Raw genomic sequence first — 17,501 nt, 5'->3', positions numbered from 1 at the left:
TCAGAAGAAGGAAAAAAATTGACTTTGCATCTATGAACATGTTTCCTCAAACAGCAGTGGGTATGTGAGACCCCAAACAAGGAAGTACGAGACAAACCATTGAACACAGCGGGCTGTTTTAATGTTTCTACAGTCTGTTCATTTGTAGATCTGAAAAAGAAAAAAAAAAAACCTCACAGAATCGCCCTGAATCAAAGAGAAATCTATTGAAAATTAAAAGACAAGTACTTCAAAGCTCTCGAGAACAGTAAAAAAGTTTTCAGCGTCGGATAAAACAAAAAGAAAACGACAGTCCTACAGTTGTTCAGTACATGCAGTATGTACAGTCAAAAGTGGGCCAAAGCAGCACAGTGAGATTGACAAAGTCGGCATGGTTCTGCTGCTTTGTGCCACCTCCTCTTAAAAATATACACTTTCACCTTTGATTCGGACAAAAGATCAGTCACAGATTTGAGGGTTTCCTCTGATAGAAGATTACACTATGGATCTTTTTTGGGAGGTGATCACTGCAAGAAGAAAACAATCAGCTCTTATTTTTCTCTCCCTCGGATGTTAAGATTACAATAATTTAGGTCTAACAATTCTATACACATATTAGCCTTTTGTAATAACTATCCATTTTTCTTAAAAATCTAAAGGAACAGTATGACAGAGGAAGAAAACCTACATGTTTACTCGTCTAAAGCAAATCAGGGGATTCTGGTGCCTTTACAATTCACACTCCTCTTTACCCGAGAACGTCCACAATCAATGAGAACATACTGCAGCACACACACATTAAAATGTCTTCACTTCCCAATGAGACGCACAGGTGAAGCGGCACGATATGAAAAGGCTTGGATAATGTAAGTGACTAACATCACCGAGGGGTTTCACAGATGGTAACTTTAATGCGTGATAATTTGACGATCAGGAGCCCTGAGCCCGCTGCTGATTGGTCCCGTGGAGCGAGGTATGAATCATGCAGTAACATCGGAGATAAATCCCAGCCCCCAAAATCAAACCGAAACAATGAGGCGGACATCGATTAACGCCTTCACACACTGACAAACAGGGCTGTGCCTCTCACAGCCGGGGCTCTACCCTCAAACCGCTAACGTAAAGATGGCCGATGCGGCAGCTTCCGGAAAAGTGAAGCCAAAACATCTCGATCGCCCCCTGGTGGCTGCTCATAAACCCCACCTCCTCCTCGTTAGCAGAGGGGAAATGGGCCAAACTAGATAAAAAAAAAATAATAATTAAATGTACATCAAATAAATTTTTCCCAAAGACAGTTTGTCATTTTAGGTTGTTTTTCTGCTAAGTTTTGTTTAAATGAGTTATTTGAGGACATAAAGGGGGGTGTATTGTCACAATTGAGTGGGGCGGGATCTCAATATGGCGCCTGCATCCTGGATGTTCTGGCTTCACTTCTGGACAGCAGGAGGAAGCAGACACGCGTCGTCCATCTTTATTTACAGCCATTGCTTCAAACACGTTACACATTACTGTATTTTTATTTTCTAAGGCACAAATTCATGTCATATTTCCTCCTGCGTTCAGAGAATATTGATCTTTGAACTTTGTTGCCTCGGTAATTTCTCCCTTAAAAAGATGCATTTAAGTGGACCGCCTGCAAAACAAAACTCACCTTCACGTAAAGAAAAGACGCTCTGAAATGAAGCTGAAACCTCACATACAAAAGTCACAGAGTGCTGCTCCTCTTTCAAGTCGGCTCCTTCTTAACCTTAACTGAGCAGTCTCGAACTCACTGAACACATTTTAACCGTTAAACGATGGGATGACTGGAGGGGACAACAGAGAATAACCCCCCTCCTCATCGCCTACGCTCATCAACACGTGTGATGGTCTACTGCTTCAGGGCGGAGGCGTCTCCGGCGCTCTTGGTTTCTTTACGCTCTACTTCTATATTGTCGTCTCCCAGCTCCCCCTCCTCTCCCCCCTGGAACATGTCGTGGGTCCACTTTGGGCTGCTCCCTCCCTTGCGGTAGACGAAGCGTCCCCGGCGAGCCGGGAAGGAGCCGCGGCCTCTTCCGCGGTTGTCTATCCAGGTTTTCTCGCCATCGCGGTCGTCGTGCTGGAAGGGGACACATTGAGGAAAATCAGAAGTCAGGATCATGAAACCAGGTGCTGGTCTTGTCCCACCAGATCTCAACTAGCTTGAACCTTCTTGATATTTGCTTACACATTTTGAGCATTTTTGCTTTAAATAAATGAAAGAAATGCAAAGGAAGCTCCTTCCAAAGTCAAGATTACAGCCTTTACTCTGGTTAAAGGACCAATGTGTAAGAATTATCAGAAGAAAAGTCTTACAATATTCATAAGTATGTTTTAAATGTCTGTATGCCAGTAAATATGAATGAGACTCACCAGGTAATACTTCCTGCTCTTGGGTGTGTATTCAGGGTCCCACTCCTCCTCTGGAGGGCGCAGTGGAGGATTCATATTAGCAGGGTTTCCATTGCTGTTGTTGCCGGGATAATTTCCCCTGGACCAACCTCTCCCTCTCACTCTGGGGAACTGAAATCAAAACAACAGGCGGATTTAAACATGCACTCGAGCAACAAACACATTTTCCACAATAAGATGGAAGAATATGTTAGAAACTTGATCCAAGTCAAAGTCAAAAATCGACCCAGGGACGATGAGAAGGACAGAACACACAAATAAAAGCCATACTGATGGAAATCAGGCATTTGTTTAGTGATGAGGTGAAATTCCACTCATATGCGCTACATTACCTTATTAAAAATCAGGTAGTGCATGGAATATGTATGATAGTGTCATCATCATTATCATCACCATCCACATTATGTTCCTTTATTAGGAGGAAGGAACAGAGCAGAGAAGCGTAGTCTACTGTGATGCCATTAGGACAGAGAATTGCAAGAAGATGAGATGTCAGTACCTCGGTAAAGAAAAAAACAAAACAAAACAAAACAAATACAGCAGAAGACGTGAACAAAGTTCGGACAGGAACTTACAAATCCGCGGCCTCGGCCTCGCTCTGCGCCGTGGCCCTCGTAATCTCGAGGCCCCCTGTCTGCGGGCCCGCTGTAGTCCCGCGGAGGATAACGAGACTGAGCGTAGCCCTCCTCCGAGTGCTCCATCCCCTCTCCCATGTACTCCTTACCTCTGAAAGGTGGAGGATAAGGGGACGGAGAGGATGAAGAGGAGGAGGAGGATGGCGAGCGATCCCGCTTCTTTTTGCCCTTCCTGTAAGCACAAACATAAAAGTTGGATGAGTGGCGTAAATAGAAGTTTTATAGCCAAAAATGTGTCAAAACACTTTAAATGTGCAGGCTGTGGTTTGAGGAGTGGTTACAATAGTTAGAGGAGACGTGACTGATGGTTTCACCTCTTCCTCCCTCACACAAACAACTCTCCAAATGTCTCACACTTTAAATATGTATGACTCTTCAACCATTACACTGTTGCAGTACCCAGCAAATCACACATTCCCTGCTGTTGCTTCATACCAAGCTGTCCATCCACGAAACACAAGGATGCTTTTGTTTTGAAAGTAAACAGGAAATGCGATGTATTTCTAGTTAATCCTCACTGTCACCGTGTGGCCTGAGAGGCACACGACTCTTTGCAGCAGTAAGCTGTTTAAATTAGACTTAAAGTGTGAAGAGAGGAAGAGGTGGTGATGGTCGTCTTAGTCCTCAAACATGGCACCATGTCTCCTAACACACAGTAACCGCTCCTCCAGCACCTCCCATGCGAGCGCTGGACTGTGTCAGCCTCTAGTGGAGACGCTGAGACAACACGCTGAACGTACTTGGATTTCTTGTGGTGTTTCCCGGATTTCTCAGAGGACCTCTCTCTGCTCGGTCCTCGGGAGCCTCCTGGGCTCCTGCCGCCCTCACGCTTGTAGTCACGCTCCTTCCCTGCAAACCTCTTACGCCTTTCAATATCCAGGCGAAGGTCCATCACGTCGCCTTTGAACTTTTGACTTGGATCCTGCAGAGATACGTCTTTGTCAGCAACTCCAGCAGCCCTTTGTAATACTGATGATGGCTATTTTTGAATGAAGCAATCAAGCACACATATTACTACAGACTGTAAAATGTTATACTGATGACACAGAACACATAAAGAGGCACAACTTATGTAAAGCACTGTGTTTCCTCTTGTGGTTAACATATTACATTAAACACTAGCAACATAAATAACAATGCAGAATGCTCACTTATTAAAAAATTACTTTCACAAGTCAATATAAAAGTATGTGTGGAAACCAGCAGCATGCATGTAGCTTATTAAAATAAATAGAATTTCATTTTTTTGTGGCTTGATTTTTTCTTTTCAAGAAAAATACTTACAAGGTAAAGGCACTGATAAGCGTCCCTTGAGAGGCTTGGACTCAGGATCTTAATTCACTTCCTTTAAGCCTTGGGTTCGTACATACCCAATCAATAACCATATCTCATAGGCAGGGGGGCTTGCTTGGCACTTACAAAACACAATTGGGCTCTTTTGATTTAGAAATATGCATCCTTTGAAAGAAAAGCACAAAGCTGAACACTGCTGCTTTGGATCGTCTCAAATTTGCTTGCTCCATACACGTCAAATTTCAAAAGGGCTGGTCACCTTGTAGCTTGACTCCTCCATATCCTCAAACAGGTGAGAGTGCCTCTTAAAGGCACTGGGGGAAACATCAATTCTCCTAAGAGAGGAGGGAGAGCTCTAATGTCAGCAGGCAAGGATTATGAGGAGAGCGCACGATGGAGATGTTGAATAAATGACTGAAGATCTGCTCATGTTTTCGATACCTGTGGATTTCTGGGCTCTTCCTTGGCTTCCTCATTTCTACCTCTGCAGCTTTTCTTTGGTACATGGCAAACCGCTCACTTAAAGTCATGTCTGAGGAGTGGAAATGTTGAGCTGAAAATAAGGAACAAAAGAAATGTTATTCCACATCCAGCAGCGCCAACAAACTAAACATATTCAGGTAATGAAATGTCCAGAGGGTCTCGTCAACCTTCCAAACTGCTGTTGTCTCGTTACGTTGAGTCTGTAGAGGGCAGACGGAGCCGGCACAGATCATACTCTACCTTTGATGTAGTGCACAATTGAGACTATGTGCTGAGCAAACAGCTCAGAGGGGCTGCGACGGAGCTGTGCTGACTGAATGTGCTGGAAAATGGAACGAAACTCCGGATCTTTCTTAGTGGGATTGATCAGATCTCGGGGCAGGATGCGATCTTTAGACAGGGAAGAGCTGAGAGGGCAGAGGAAGTGAGGAGCATGGGTTAAAAATGGGGGGGTTGTCTTTTATTTTCTCGCAGTGTGCATTGTGTGATCGAATACTGCGACTCATACCTGGGCATTTCATCTGAAGAACCGATTCTCAGTTCAAAGTCCTCCCTTGATGCAGCCAGGTGTCGGGCAGGTGACCCCTCACGAGGAGGGAAAGCGCCGGGGAACAGCGGCCGCTCCTTCTCTCTGGAAGTTGCGGGAGGGGACGGACTCCTTCTGGGCCTCTCCTTTTCTTTCTTCTCCTTCTTCTTGGGCTTGTCCTCTTTCTTGGAGCCGTGCTTGCGGCTGCGGTACATCTCCTCCTCCATGGGATCCAGGGTGTCTGCCTCTTCGGCGTCTCTCCGGCTTTTCTCTTTTATTGACGGGTACGATGTTGAATAGCTTGGCTCGTCACCCCATTTCCCGAAAATGTCCCGAGCTGTGAGGGTGGTTTTGGCTTCGCCATCCTCCTCAATGTCCCTTTCTTTCAGCCCGTGACACTTGAGGAACTCCTCTTCTCCAGCGTCAAAGAAAGGCACAGTCTTGTCTTCCTTCGAGTCGGTGAAGGAAGTGGACAAGATGTTGAAAAGGTCTCCAGACTTGATTCCTTTCTCTCGCTCTCTGTCCACGGTGCTCTGCTCCTTGTCGCGACCGTTCTCCTTTTCAGCGGCCTGCTTTTTGTTTTTATTCTCAGCCAAGAACCTGAAACAAAGAACCAAACTCAACTTCAGTGCCTGCAACGCCATGAACATCACTAATGTGCTCATTTTAACAACAATACTTCAGACTGAGATTAGACAGTGGAAAATACACATTCTCACAAACTGAAAAAGAAAAAACACATCAAGGATGGGCACATGGGCAAGAAACTACACTTATAATGTTATTCATTGGATTATTAACTTCTGTCATCTGATGCAAAAACAATGAAACTTCACACATTCTTTTAACAGTAAATGTGGCAGAACTTTGTGATGAGGATGGCCTGAAAAGCGAGTTTGCAAACAGATCCACCAAACAGGGCATTCATAATGTGCATGATATGTTAATTTAAATCAAAACTAACAATGCAGCACAGTTTTAACTGGATTATTATGCAAAGCAAAGCTGTTGAGAGACTAACTCACTTACTGCCTCAGAACTTTAATATTACATGTTGACAGTGTTTGTATTATATTTTCACTGTGCCACAAGGTTTTTAAAACATTTTTAAAAAGCCCATCCCTAATGCAAACAGTGCAGGCCAGGACTCAAATTGCAATAATTATACTCACATAACCACCAACGTTTCATACAACTTCCTCTCAGAAAAGGACAACAGCCGGCTACATTTTCAACGCACTTAAAATCAGGAGTCTTATGTTTTCCTTCTTAAACTGTATTCTTCCAAGGGTCTTTGAAAAAGGCTAAACACGTTCGAAAGAAAAATAACTTTGATAAATTGTTAAGAAAATGAAAAAGAAAGTAATCACATTCAAACCAGTTAAAAAGTGATGGACGTACTTTTTGAAGGCAGCAGAGATCATAGTGTTATCTCCAGTTTTGGCCTCTTCCTTTGAGAAGAACCCAAAGCCGCTGAAGGAGGCTGTCTGTCCAGACTTTGTGGGGCTCTTTGCTGGAGGGGGCGACGGGCTGCCGATGGTTTTCCACAGAGGACCGCCACTCCCAGGCCCTTTGCCATCAGAACCAGCGGAAGCGTCCTCCTTCTTAGTTTCCGGAGTGGTTCTTTTAGGGCTGGTGTCATAGTCAATCCACTTCCCTCCAGAGGCCTTCTCGATGGCAGTGCCGTCTGCTGCCTGACCTGATTTCTCTGGTTGATTTTCTGTTTGCTTGTCCTTAGCTTCCTTGGCGCCAGGCTTGCCTTTGCTGCGATGGCGTGGTGATGAGGACCGGGACCGCGAAGAGTAGCTGGAGCGCCTGGAGCGTCGAGATCTCCCCGAAGACGAGCGGTCAGAGTAGCGGGAGCGACTCCGACTGCCTGAGCGCTTCCTCGGTGTGCGTGAGCGTCCCCTCCGGGGGCTGTGTGAGTGGTGGTCCTGGTCGTGGTGGCGATCGTGCCAACCTCCACCGCCGCCCTGCCAATTGGCCTTATAGCCATAACCGCCGCCTCCTCCCCTGTTCTGGTAATGGCCGCGTTGGAAATAGCCTCGGTTCCTGCCACGGTAGTGGTAGGGTCTTCGGTAGCCTCGGTTGTAGCCTCTGAACCCACCTCTGTTATTCTGATAGTCCCTGGTAGGATAGTTTCTGTAGGACGGAGAATGAGAACGAGAGCGAGAACGAGACCTAGAACTGACAGAGAAGAGAGAACAGACAGAGGAAGAACAATAATGTTCCTGAAGGCAAAGCATGAGGTGGACAATTACTGGATTAAGGGATTAGTCTGCTGAGAGCAACAACTTTACCTGATGTTTGCCATTTTTAAGAAAAAATGTTGGAAATTCACTGATTCCAACTGTTCAAAAGTTAAAATATGCTCCTTTATTCTCTATAACAGTAAATTCAGTATCCCTGGCATTTTGTCAGACAAATAGACATTTTCTACGCCGCTTCTCATGTTTTATGCAAAATTATGAATCGACTAATCCAGAAAATAATCAAAGGCTTAATGGACAATCAAATTAATTGTTAGTTGCAGCTCTGTGTTATATTATACACTTAAAAGACAGCATTTAAAAGATGGGACTGATGATTCAGTTTTCTGAACAGCAGATGGAGCCCACAGCAAATGCTGACTGCACCACTGGGGAGAATGAAACTCCTCCATCTACTTCTGTTGTGTTAATCTTTGAGACTGAAATCATTTCGATAAACAATGGCTCACTTTTTTGTGGAGATGTAAACAATGGCCCTTGGAGGTCCCAAAACCATATTTTAGGTAATGTTAACGCAGCACAAGTATAGAACGTACTACAAAGCAAAATTTATGGGTTAGTGAGGAATGTAGAACCTAAAGTCAGAGTTTTCAATGTCACAGAGGTGTCTCTCTCTAAACCTGGACAGATCAATGGTAACTCGTGCTCCTAACGTGCTCTGGAGGAGGTTATGTTCAGAACTTCTGATTTAAATCAGCTACAGAAAGAGCTACCTTTTACTGACGATACTCTTTAAGGGCGAGAGTTTCAGCTGAGGGAATATGTATTATATGTAAACCTGCTGAGATGTATGTAAATAATGTCACTGAACGAAGCCGTCTACAGCAGCACAAACTGTGTGTATCATGCTGTGTTTTTTGCCACTGGAACCATTATGCATTCAATTGATAATGCCAAAAATCAGTTTTCTCCTGTTTGCTTCAAGAAATATGAGCACTTTTAATTTTACACAGCATATCATCCATACACTAAAAGACTGATGAAGGTGCAGCACCTATAGACCAATATGGCATTAAAACAATAACAATATTAACACTGCACCTGTCCTGATGGCCTGTAAAACCACACAAAACCATGACGACTGCAAGTACATGCCAACAACATCAATGCAAACACACAATTGTCCTCTCTGCTTACCCCTTGCAAATTTTCATTGGAACAGAGCAGTTCTGGACTGTGCTGCAGTAAAAATAAAATACAGTGTACTCTCACAAGCAGGACAGACTGTGTCGCCTTATTGTAAGTGCTGAACGAAGGGTACACCCAGGACACAACCTGCTCTAATCCAGAGGGAGGAGGCAGTGAAGGGGGAGGGAGACACAGCAAGGTTAAGAGTACTTGCTCCACTCCTTTTCCCTTTGACAATCATTGACATGCAGTGTAGCATTGCTCTTCATGGAAAAAATCCACTCCAACAACTCGCTGTCTGTGAAAGTGCTCAACCTTTGAGCTTCAAACACAAACATGGCCTGACAACGCCGCAGCCAGCATGGGAAGCACTCCCTCATTCAAATGAGTAAACAACACAACATTGAATTTAATTAAAACATTATAGGGGGTATATTGGCTGATATCTTAAATTCTAACACATGGCAGAAATGATGATTAGAGATTGCCACTGCCAACAAGAATGAAGATGAGCTGATGCAAATTGTTGTTCCCACACAGGAAAAGCATTTATGCAAATTGAGAGAAAACCTAGAAAGAGCATGGCCCAGTGACAAGACAACAAGCAACTAACTTTCAGTTTCATTTGAGTGTAACTAGTGTTAACTGAAATAAACCCTGAATGTGCTTATATAAGACATCTGGTAACTCACTCACCACAGAACAAATAAAACCCTGTGGCAGCTCCAGACCATAGACAGACTACTTAAATAAGTACTCCACCTATTTAGCATTGCATTGTCTTTTCTATTCCACACACTATTCTGCTTTGTCAAAACCTGCCACCTTAATTACCCACAGTACAACTGGACTACAGATAGTTCAGTGGGAGGGCGCCTGGTAAGTTCACTTTTTTTATATTATACATCATAGTATTTCATATTACAACACTGTATTGAATAATATACCCTACATCATTTATATAAAATAGTTTTGCTCTTCAGTTTCAGTTTCTTCAAGGCAGAAACATGAAGAAGTCACTGGATTTACCTATAGCGACGTTTCCTGGATCTTGAGCGGGAGCGGCTTCTGGAGTGAGACCTGGAGTAAGATCTTGATCTGGACCTTGATCTGGAGCGGGACCGAGCAGGAGAATCCGGAGCTTTTGACATCTTTCCACTTAGGCCAGTTTAAATATTCTTTTCCTTAAAAAAATGAACAAGAAAACAAGTGAATTTGCTGCTGTACTGTTAATGCAAATGTTTTGCTTGCACACACAATCTACTTACTCGATTTTAGCTATATGAATGAAACAGATACCAAATGTTATGTTGAGCAATTAAGCTGTTTAAAAAAAAACAAAACAGAAAAGTCACGAAGACCCCTGCACCAAGCTGCTTTCAAACCTGCTGCTTAAGCCTCACATGAACTTGAACCGTCAGAGCAAACTAAATTGAAAGGTAAGCAGCGATAACACACAGAGGCCAGCAGGTTGGCTTTAAAACTGTATCTTAAACCGTTGGCTTTGAAAACTGACAGCTGGAGCAGCATGTAAACATGTGCACATGAGCCGGCAGCAATGTGAGACAGGTTGAGCTTCTGCGCAGCAAGATGTGAAGTCTGTTGCTGTACAGGAGTGAACGCTGGCTCAGCATCAAACGCAATTCAATCGAAACAGCACGGCTGTGACATGACCCTTGTAAAAGTGGATACAACCTACAACACGTGATCACATTCTGTGAATTAGTCATCTTTACAACAAAAATCATCCAACAAGGCTAGTTGGAACGACACAATGAACTCTGTGGGAAACTGTATTCTGTGTTGTTGTGAGAGGATTATCATATCAGTAACACTACAATATTCTGTACATAAAGTCCTTTGTTGGGGCGTCCCCATGGCTATAACATCTGTGTTCAAATCTTTGTCCGTGCTGCTATAAAGGTTGATAAATGTCAGACAATTCTAATCCCAAAATCAACAAACCAATAATGATTAGCAACAATCTTAATATGACTACATCCCATACTCTGATTACAATGGCCGACGAGAAAATGTTCAAAGAAAATTTTAATTTCAAAGGAGACGTCTGAATTTTCAGAGGTAAATTTACAAACCCATCCACATTCAAGAGACCCAACCAGGCAAATCACTGGTTAAGCACAAAATGTCTTTTTAAACTCTAACCACCTAAACGCATCCCAACACTTGATAACTTCTACTAAGCAATTTTTTACTCTTTCACTGCTGCTTAACATCATTCTATTCAGGTAGAACCTAACTTTGAGGTAAACAAACAGAGCTTCAGTTCAGTGACCTTGACCCCCTGGTTAACTGGTGAATCAACAATGACTGAAAATAACAATCTAAGACGTGAAAGATTAAAGCGGTGAGGGCAACGTGGCATCGCTTATTTCCTCCCAATCCCTCAGGAGAAGAAAATTTATTTCCTTTAATTTTAATGCCAGCTTCTGCCACATTAACATTAAATTTCTCAGGCATTTTTACAATTTTATCAACCAAAATTCAGCATTTGTCCGTCTTGCTGCCTATTTCCCAAGATGCTCAAATAAAGCCTCAAAATAGTTTTTCCTCTTTATGCATCTCTTCAATAAAATGGAGCAGAGCACCGGCCTCTTACAAAGCAGCAGCCCCGGAGCAGGTAGTGTGCTTTAGTGCAGTCGTGCAAGGAGAATGCTTCTACTACCACAAAGACTTCCTAATGATGAAAAGGCAGCATCCCTGATACCAATGACGTCAATCTGCTGCTGCAATGGTTAAGTCAAAGTCTGAAGCATTTGCATTTTATTCAATTCCTTTGTGAACCCAATGAAATGCACAATAGGGGTTTTCACAGAACGTTGTGAACTGCCTGTTTTCTATCATGTGTTAAGGGACAAACAGTTGCTATGTGCCAAACAATAGTTGCTACGTGCCCATACAGGGTTGTCCCGGTCCGTTCAACTCTAAAGCAGGACACTTGAGTGCTTTTTTGACAACCTAGGCCAGTCTGGAGGAAAAAAGCCCCTCACTGCTCATCCACTGAACAACAAAATTTCAGGATGCATCATTAAGGCGAGCATCTAAAAATGCATAGAGGAAAACATTAAAATAAGCATTATGGTTCACAATTAGGTCTTTTAAGAGTTTGTATTCATAGCATCATCTCTGCTTCTGCTATTCTCTGGAACAGGCTCTGCAGACTTCATGTATGCCCTGAATGATAATTACAGGGAGGTGCACCAGTAAATCGACGTTCCCCACATTCTACAGTAAGCTGGTGAAGCCTCGCTCTCCCTCCAGCATTAAAACAAAGCAGGAAGTGAAACTGAGTATGTCTAATTTCAAGTTTCTCCATTACATCGGTGCATGCTGCCTCTGACAGTATTGGGGACAGCGTGAGCAGCTATACACCCTGCATACATCTAATAAAACTAACATTCAGGTGCAATGAAATTCAAATATGCCTATGCAGTATTTCTCAGCTTCCTCAACTCATCATGCATCACATAATATATGCAGAACTGGTTCTAGTTTAGCATGAATAGGACCCTGGCTGCTTGTGTGGGTTGATGTTAAAATGAAGTGTGTGCATCATCCAACCAAAGACAGACGCATCAGAACAGTGAAACCACAGGGAAATATCTGTGTGTCAAACCTGCAAAGCGGAAATGACAGTGGCCAACAAACTGGTTTAGAGTTGCTCAAGTCAAAACCAAATCAAGTCTAGATTGAGTGTTTTGAAAATGATAGAATTCCCTAAAGTTCAGCTCATGAAAAAAAATCACAAAATTCAGCCGCTAAAATATAATATCAGATATCCGTTTAATATAACTACTGCATATGCATTACACTTCATTCAAACCATTGTCCTCCACCTGAACAAACACACTGTCATACATGTCAGGGTGACAAAAACGTTTCACCAACAAAAGTTTCAAAGGGATTAATGGTAAACTCTTTTGTTTATTCAGTTAATTTCGTTAATAATTGCTATCTAAGGCAAAGAGGCAACCCACGGTAAGGTTATCTTTACACTGCAGAGAACCGGCGCCACTGGGTTGCAAATAAATAGCAAAGAAATATAAATAACCGCAGTCAAAATAATTCCAAAACCAGTTAGGTTTGCTTAACGTGCAGCTGCGGGGTCACACAACACTGAAGTCAATACTAAGGTCCATTAAAACTGACCAAGGCTGCCAGTAATGCTCCTCGAAGCACTGACGTTAACGGCATGCCTAACGTTACTCAATCTCTTACTATAAGCAAAGCAGGAGGTTAAGCTAACTTCAACTACCGGCTGAGCTACAAAATGAAACTGAGATGTAATTACCTTTTCCCCGTTTTCACAAGACAAGACGAGGTTCGTTTTTATGAATAAATGTTCGCAGAAGTGGAGCAACCTTTGAGGCCAAGCTGCCTGCTCGTCTGGTCCCTCCTTCCTGGTTTTACTGTACGGAACGAGTGTCAACGGATGTTAGCTGCCTAGCTACAACCTAGCTAGTTAGCTGCTGCACATTTGCCAACACAGCTAGCAACAGTTACGGACACACTGCGGCTTTCCAACACGCAAGGTGTTCGAAATACTGCGTCGCTTCCCATCAGATGTATCCGAGAATGCTTCTATGAATTTGTCAACTGTGCTAAATGTATGTTTTCAGAAGCATCGAGACTTAACGGTAGCTAACGATCGACACAAACTATTAGCTCACGATGCTATAGTCGGGCGCTACGTTCAAATCTCGCGAGACGTTGTTTGACCAAGCGTAACGTTAGAAGTCCGGGGGGAGAGAGGGTCAAATTTCCTGTGTGTGTGTACCACTGAGTGTAATGAAGTACAGCTCATTATCTTCAGCTGTAGCCTATTTCTTCTTGCTGTACCACCTGTGGCACTGGGACATAGCAGGAATAATCTGTCTGGGGCTCCTGGGGCAAAAATGAGCCACAGGGCCCTTATGAACGGGCTGTTCTCCCCCCTCGCTGTGCATTTGATTAAACACAAAATACTTCAGGAATACACTCCAATGTACACACACTAGGTTTCAGGGAAACATAAACTGTGCCACAAGTTTCCCTTGATGGTTCCTTATTTTGTGTAAGATCTGTGGGGCAGCGCAGACTGCTATCTCTTTATTACCTGATCTCCGTCCATGGGATCCTGTAATAAAGCGTGACCCACCTTAAGGGCCTTATCGTGTCTCTTGGTAATGTGTATTAGTGGTGTATATTCTCATAATCCCAAAGAACTTGCCGGCCAGTGAACCAACCAAATCAACCAATCATCAAAGAATGAAGAATTTCCTGCTGCACCAAATAGCATTTGTTGTTGTTATTGTTGTTTCTCATGTGACAAAATTCGTTTTTTCAAGATTTGCATGTAAGGTTTCTTCCCACATTTAAAAAGAACTGGGTATTATACGCTTGGCTAACAGTGAAATGCTGATGTATGTGCTTTCTCCCCAGAAATAAATAAATCAAACACAATGAAAACACCTGCAGCTGACTGTATTCAGAATGTGTGTCAGGGTCCTCAAACGCTGACTATCTTTTGGGTTGGGTTGGGTTGATAACATCACTGAAACAAAAGACCTTTCACCAGCTACTGTTTACAGTCTCCTAGCAGCCCCAAACACACAGCTGCCTTTTAGCTTGAAGTTAGTGTCATTAGGGCCAATGCTCTTTGGAGAGCTGTGCACTATTTTTATCAGACTAAAAGCCTCATAACGCCTCCTATCACACACACAGATTCCATCCTTAACACCACTCAGCGCCGCTTGGCCTTGGCCAAACACAAATACATTTAGTTAGTTGCTAAAGTTATATTCTGTCTCATCTCACTGACGTGTTTTCTATTAGAGATTTGAGAGTCAGTCGTAAAGGAAGAACAGAGACGTCTTTTATACTAAGGCTGTAAGAATCTGCTGCCTGATAGTGTTCTCCTTGATATTACTCATTGCCTTTTTTGAGATAAATATATCAGATTCAGTTTTTCTCCAAAATTCAGACATTAAGTCATAAATAAGGGTACACTTTCTGGCCTGCAAATTTTAACTTTTTCTCAGGTTGTGCACCACATGTTGACCTGAAACCAGTCCTCAGCAACCAGAAACTAGTCTGAAATCAGTCCTCAACAACTAGAGTGTTGTAACATTTGCTTTATTGTTTGAGTGTTTTAAATTGTTTCCTTGTGACTCCCATGTTTAATCTTCTGTGTGTGCAGTCAGTCAGATGTTCCAAACAAGATGTCACTGCACAAAATGATTCAACAAAGAGGCTAATAAAATATATTAATACATGTAGTACAAGTGCAATATTATTATGTAGTCAGTAAAATTTCATATATCCTGTCTTAAGACAATACTGTGTAACAGTGTCGTACTTTCTGAACCATAATTGCTGTCTTTACACTTCAGCTATTTTCCTGAGCTTTAAACCCAACTTTCTGTCCTCCATTCTACACTCTAGTAACATGACATCCAGTCCACATCCTGCACCTGGTTTGAATTTTCACAGCTCTGCATGGCACGCAGCGATCAAATCACCCCTCGTTGACCTTCGTCAAAGGTATGCAAGCAGTTCCCACTCACTGTCATTTTCCTTTGCAGCACAGGTGACGGACACTCGAACGTGCCAGAGTTAAAATTAACCACCGACAAATCTCTGCTGTGGCCACAATGTGAGACCACACACGACTCCTTGTCTGTCACTCACTGTTACGAGCTGCTGAGGGGCTCACCGGAGGCTTGAATTCCAGGGGGCAGAGGACGACACTGAGCAGTGAGATCACTCGATGAAAGTGAAATAAAGTCAGGAAGATTAAGGAATGCCGTCTTTACTCACCGCAACATGAGACCTTAGTAGCATTTGTGTCATCATTCAAAATAGAGCAAACAAGCAACAAAGGCGCAAAAGTACAAAGAAGTTCCAATACATCACCTTTTCTATACTTATCCATCTATCCATCTATTTATCTATCCCTGTATTTCCTGTATATTACTGAACTTTATTGTTCAGTTCAGTAAAGACTTAGTTAAAATAGAGAGTTAGAAATTAATCAAGTATCTCTGCTCATTCTTGTTTGTCTTGTCTCTTTCTCTCTGTTCCCTCTGAAATGTGGACCCCCACTCTGACTTAACGAATTCATTAAAGAAGTGAAACTTTGAAACCTGCAACTCAAAGTCAAAACCCAGCAGTGCTCTGAGGTGGTTTGTAGCCACAAAAACAGCAGCACAAAGCATGTAAAGCACGTAAGCAGAAGAGAAAAGAAAAGGCTCACCTTGCAGGGGAGAGCGAGGCGTCTCTGCTTCCTCGCTCATAGAAACATGTGAAGACAGAGGGGGTTAAGAACGTGTACAGCCTCATGCAACCAATGCCTGACAACCACTTGGTGAAATCACATCTGAATTATAAATAGTTCACTCCACGCCTTTTCAGTGATGTTGTTTGAAGGAAGCGCTTGTGATGGTGTGTGAGTTACGGTATGTGACATGTCTGCGGGGGCTGCTGGTGATTCTCAGAGGAAAAGTTAGACTTTGTATTTGTACACAGACGTTTCAGGCGTTCAAATGTTCAGTATTGCTCATTGATCTCATTTTGTTTGCTGTGTGAGGGATGGGCAGGTTGAATTGTCAGCTACATGACGTGTTTTGATTTTTGTATCCTGTGGCTTCCGGCTGAAGTCACACTTCCTCTTCAGCCTCGGCCCTCTCAGACAGACGCTGATATCGTAGTTGTAAAGTGGTTATGCAAAAACCAAACTCTGCAGGAACATGAAAGCAAAAACATTTGCAACAGGATTAAATAATCCCCTGAGTTACTTTCACATCTTTATTAGAATGATCCTGTGTGTATTTGTACATGTACAGCACATGTACCTCTGCATTGATGGTAAGATCAAGCTCCCTTGTCACAAGACTGAGCCCAAGCATGAGAACAGAGAAGAGTTTGCTAAAATTACAGCTAATGTAGCCATGCTAGCAGCTCTGTGAGGCTGCATTAAAGAACAGCAGTGCTTTGAGCTAATGCTAACATCAGCACGATACCATGCTGATAATAACAATGTTAACATACAGTACTTACATTTAGCAGGAATAATGTTTACCATGTTTGCCACCTTAGTTTAGTGTTTAAGCATGCTAACATTTGCTAATTAGCAAAGTACAGCTGAGGCTAATGGGAATGCCATTAGTAAGTATGGGACAGATTCAAATTTCGTCTCGATGATAGCGAAAAATGAAACATCGAAGGATCATCAAATTTATTATAATTCATCCTGAGGGGATCATGAATGTCAGTTCCACATTTCATGGTAATCCATCCGACAGCTGCGACGTTTCACTCAAAGCCTTCGATGTAGGAGCAGTGCTAAAGGAAAAGTCAGGGGATCACCAAAGTCATGAGGATTCATCCTCTGGGAACCATGACTGTCTGTAGATTTCAAGCCAATCCATCTGATGCTGTATAGGTTGTGAAATTTCCCTGGATGAAGGAAAAGTTTGACCTGCTGGTGGCGCTAGAGGAAAAGTCAGGGTATCACAAACATTAGTAGGGTTTCATGGCTATCTGTCCAATAGCTGTTGAGATATTGAGACAGACGTTTCCATAAATAGGTAAGAAATATTAGTTTTAGAGATGATAGAGCTGTGTTGCACCTGTCTCAGGCAGGTGAAACCGGAGAAACGTTGCCATGTGAACATCAGACAAACACCAGTCAAACAACAGAATATAACAGAACCAGGAACTGCAGCTCTGCTCAGACAGAAAGACAAACAGGGTCTC

General features: G+C 42.9%; 1 protein-coding gene across 2 annotated transcripts; it reads right to left on the bottom strand.

The window, feature by feature from the left end:
• Nucleotides 1-99: 99 nt before the first annotated feature.
• thrap3b (thyroid hormone receptor associated protein 3b) lies at nucleotides 100-13,467 on the bottom strand. 2 transcript variants are annotated; one of them, XM_076754442.1, is made up of 11 exons: nucleotides 13,057-13,467; nucleotides 9,774-9,928; nucleotides 6,748-7,533; nucleotides 5,329-5,946; nucleotides 5,061-5,227; nucleotides 4,779-4,890; nucleotides 4,597-4,672; nucleotides 3,785-3,966; nucleotides 2,985-3,216; nucleotides 2,371-2,520; nucleotides 100-2,077 (listed from the first exon to the last, which is right to left on the bottom strand). In XM_076754442.1, the coding sequence occupies exons 2-11, from the start codon at nucleotides 9,893-9,895 to the stop codon at nucleotides 1,850-1,852; spliced, it is 2,673 nt and encodes an 890-aa protein (XP_076610557.1). In that variant the 5' UTR covers nucleotides 9,896-9,928; nucleotides 13,057-13,467; the 3' UTR covers nucleotides 100-1,849. The 2 variants fall into 2 exon arrangements, with proteins under 2 accessions (XP_076610557.1, XP_076610558.1); XM_076754443.1 differs by having other exon boundaries at nucleotides 6,748-7,488.
• Nucleotides 13,468-17,501: the final 4,034 nt, after the last annotated feature.

This window comes from Chaetodon auriga, chromosome 17 (assembly GCF_051107435.1).
Source record: "Chaetodon auriga isolate fChaAug3 chromosome 17, fChaAug3.hap1, whole genome shotgun sequence".
Taxonomy (NCBI): Eukaryota; Metazoa; Chordata; class Actinopteri; order Chaetodontiformes; family Chaetodontidae; genus Chaetodon; species Chaetodon auriga.
This window is presented reverse-complemented; position numbering and strand designations above follow the sequence as displayed.